Raw genomic sequence first — 3146 nt, forward strand, 5'->3', positions numbered from 1 at the left:
AGATGAGGTCTTGCTGCCCAGGCGGGTCTCTAACCCGCGGACTCAGGCAATCCACTCACCCTCAGCCTCCCAAAGGCACGGGATTACAGGCTGAGCCACCGAGCCCGGCTGATACAGACATTTTAAAACATGTCAGATTCTCCAGGTGTGGTGACTCACACCTGTAATCCTAGCACTTTGGAAGCGGAGATAAGAGGATTGCCTGAACCCAGGGGTTCGAGACCAGCCTGGGCAATTCAGTGAGACCTCATCTCTACAATAAATAAAAAAATTAGCTGGGCATGGTGATACATACCTGTAATTCCAGCTACTTAGGAGGCTGAAGTAGAAGGATCACCTGAGCCCAGCAGGTCGAGACTGCAGTGGCTGTGAGCATGCCGCTGCACTCCAGTCTGGGTGACGGAGTGAGACTCCAACTCAACAAACAAACAAAACAACAAAAAAAGGTCTACGTGTGCCTTCCATCTTTCATTTCCAAGTGAACCTTTCTGTGTTTTTTTGTGTGTGTGTTGGCTTCCTCCTCTGCAAGTTAAATACCCTGCTTTCTACTTTCTTGTTTTCTCTTCTGTTCTGCTCCACTGGCCACCTTCCCCCTCCCATTCCTCTCCATTATTCCGGGTGGCAGCTGTGGAATCTCACCGGCCATCCACACCTCCCAAAAAATCCAGTGCTCCTAGTACAAGTGTGCATCACATGCCTCTGCAGGCCTCCCCAGATCTTGTATGTCTTTTCTGCTCTTACTAGGTACCCTGGGTCAACATTCATGGATCACGTGTTACGTTACCAGGACACTCCAGGCGTCAAAATGATTGTGGTTCTTGGAGAGGTAAGCCCCCCCCACACACAGTTATGATTATAAAAGTATAATGCATGATCTCAGCATTTTGCTTATATGTAACTTCAAATGACAATCCCTGGTAATCCCCCCGCCTAGACTTGGAGGCCTAGTGGTTATCAATGATAGTGTTGCCATATATGTTTCTGGAAAAGGACTTTTTGCCTTCTTGTAGCCTAAAACATCAGCGCCGGTAAAGGACAGGATGTGCTCTGCTGTCTATGGTCTCTCCTGTGGGCAATGGAGAGCTGGTGCAGAAAAAGCATTTTATAAATTTGGGAGAGTCCCGTACCCCCTCTCTCACTTGTACCTCTCACTTGTACCTCTGATCCTCAATTATCTTACACCTCTAGATCAGGAAGGGGAAGTCCTGGGGCCTCTAGAAGACTAGCTGTCCCTTTAGAATTCCTCCTTGCATCCAGTCTGAACCTTCCAAGCTGATGCTAAATGTGCCCTCCCGTCTCGTTGCCTGGTTGTGTCTCTGGATGGGCTCCATTAACCTGTGGGCTCTCCTTCCCTCCCTGGGCCTTGACAGATAGGGGGCACTGAAGAATACAAGATCTGCCGGGGCATCAAGGAGGGCCGCATCACCAAGCCTGTGGTTTGCTGGTGCATCGGGACCTGTGCCACCATGTTCTCCTCCGAGGTATGGCTGGGCAGGTCGCTCATGGGTGGAGAGTAGGGCTGGCAAGAGGGAGCATTTCGGGTGAAGCGTGTCGTCATCTCATTAGGCAGCTAGTTCCTTTCAAGAAACATTATTACCTGGATACTACAGAGTCCAACCAGGGCCCTGCTCTCTGGATCTCACATCCAGTTGCAGGGGACAAATTCACCAGCAGGTTAAGGCTGGAACAAGGTTCCGAGGCCCTGCTTGGAGTAGGAAGCAGCCTGCTCAGGGCGTGAGAAGGACTTTGCAAATGAAAGGAGGTAAGGAAGGAGAGGACATGCCTGGGCTTGGAGCTGGGCAGGGCATGGGGAGAGCTCCCTGTGGGGAGAGGTGGTTGAAGGAAAGGAGATTTGGTGTGGATGTGTTAAAGCAAGAGAATGGTTGTGAAGGTGCCTGGTGACATTTCATGGGCGTGGAACATAAGCACTAACTATCTGAGCTTCAGTCTGCTGAGCTTATAGGTGATGATGAAACTGAACGAAACAGCTACTCACCACCCAGTTAGCTCAAGAGTTGCGCAGCCTGTGAGTGTAAGGCCTTCTGTTAGTGCCGTGTATACAAATAGGTAAAACTCGGCCTTATTCCAGGCTTTCTGAACAGTTGTCATCCTTAGGCTTAAACCCTAAAGTTGTCCTGCCAGCAAGCCAGTAGTGTCACACCATCCTTTCTCCCTAGAATGTTCGCCACTCTCCTTCAGTTTCCCGCCTGCCTCAGGGAGGCCATATTTGTCCAGTTGTAGGAGACACGCGTCCTTTGAACAAGCACTTCCATTTCTGCAAATTTACCATAAGGGTATGCATGCAACAACACTCACTGCAAGCTACAGTGGCAGACAGTGGAGGCAACCCCTGTGCTCATCAGGAGGAGTCTGTCATGGCACATCCACAGACTCATGGGATGTGGCAGGCGGGAAGAGAAAGTGGAGGATCTTGATAAGGCGATAGAGTTTGACACAGATTAAGTCTAAGAAAGGGCAGGAGAAGGAAATGCTACATATGAACCATTTTATATGAGTATCAACTGTGTGTATTTTTTTTGCAAGTAAGGAAGGATAGGAGGAGGTCACAGAATCCTGTCCATCCTTCCAGGATGACCTCTACTTGCACAGGCTTTAAAATCAGATCTTGAGGCCAGGTGCAGTGGCTCACGCCTGTAATCCCAGCACTCTGGGAGGCAGAGATGAAAGGATTGCCTGAGCCCATGGGTTCAAGACCAGCCTGGGCAACATGGCGAGATCTCATCTCCACAGTAAATCAAAAAATTAGCCAGGTGTGGTGGCACACACCTATAGTTCCAGCTACTTGGAAGGCTGAGGTGGAAGCATCTCCTGAGCCCAGCAGATTGAGGCTGCAGTGACAGTGAGCATGCCACTGTACTCCAGCCTGGGCAACAGAGTGAGACTCTGACTCAAAAAAATAAAATAAAATAAAATCAGATCTTAGTGGGCCAGGTACAATGGCTTACACTTGTAATCCCTGCACTTTGGGAGGCCTTGACAGGAGGATCGCTTGAGCCCAGGAGTTTGAGACCAGGCTAGGCAATATAGTGAGCCCTTGTCTCTACAAAAAAATTTCAAAATTAGCCAGAGCCGGGCTCGGTGGCTCAGCCTATAATTCCGCGCCTTTGGGAGGCTGAGGTGAGTGG

At 49.8% G+C, this 3146-nt stretch overlaps 1 protein-coding gene across 3 annotated transcripts in view; it reads left to right on the forward strand.

The window, feature by feature from the left end:
- The window catches only part of ACLY (ATP citrate lyase), a 53618-nt gene that overhangs the window by 36641 nt on the left and 13831 nt on the right, over positions 1-3146 (forward strand). For all 3 annotated transcript variants that reach the window (XM_008071921.2, XM_008071923.2, XM_021719543.1), the window contains 2 exons: positions 745-826; positions 1371-1481. In XM_008071921.2, coding sequence (XP_008070112.1) covers positions 745-826; positions 1371-1481 — 193 coding nt within the window. The remainder of the gene's footprint in view (positions 1-744; positions 827-1370; positions 1482-3146) is intronic.

Source organism: Carlito syrichta, unplaced genomic scaffold (genome assembly GCF_000164805.1).
Source record: "Carlito syrichta isolate Samal-C Ts95f unplaced genomic scaffold, Tarsius_syrichta-2.0.1 Scaffold314793, whole genome shotgun sequence".
NCBI classification, from domain to species: Eukaryota; Metazoa; Chordata; class Mammalia; order Primates; family Tarsiidae; genus Carlito; species Carlito syrichta.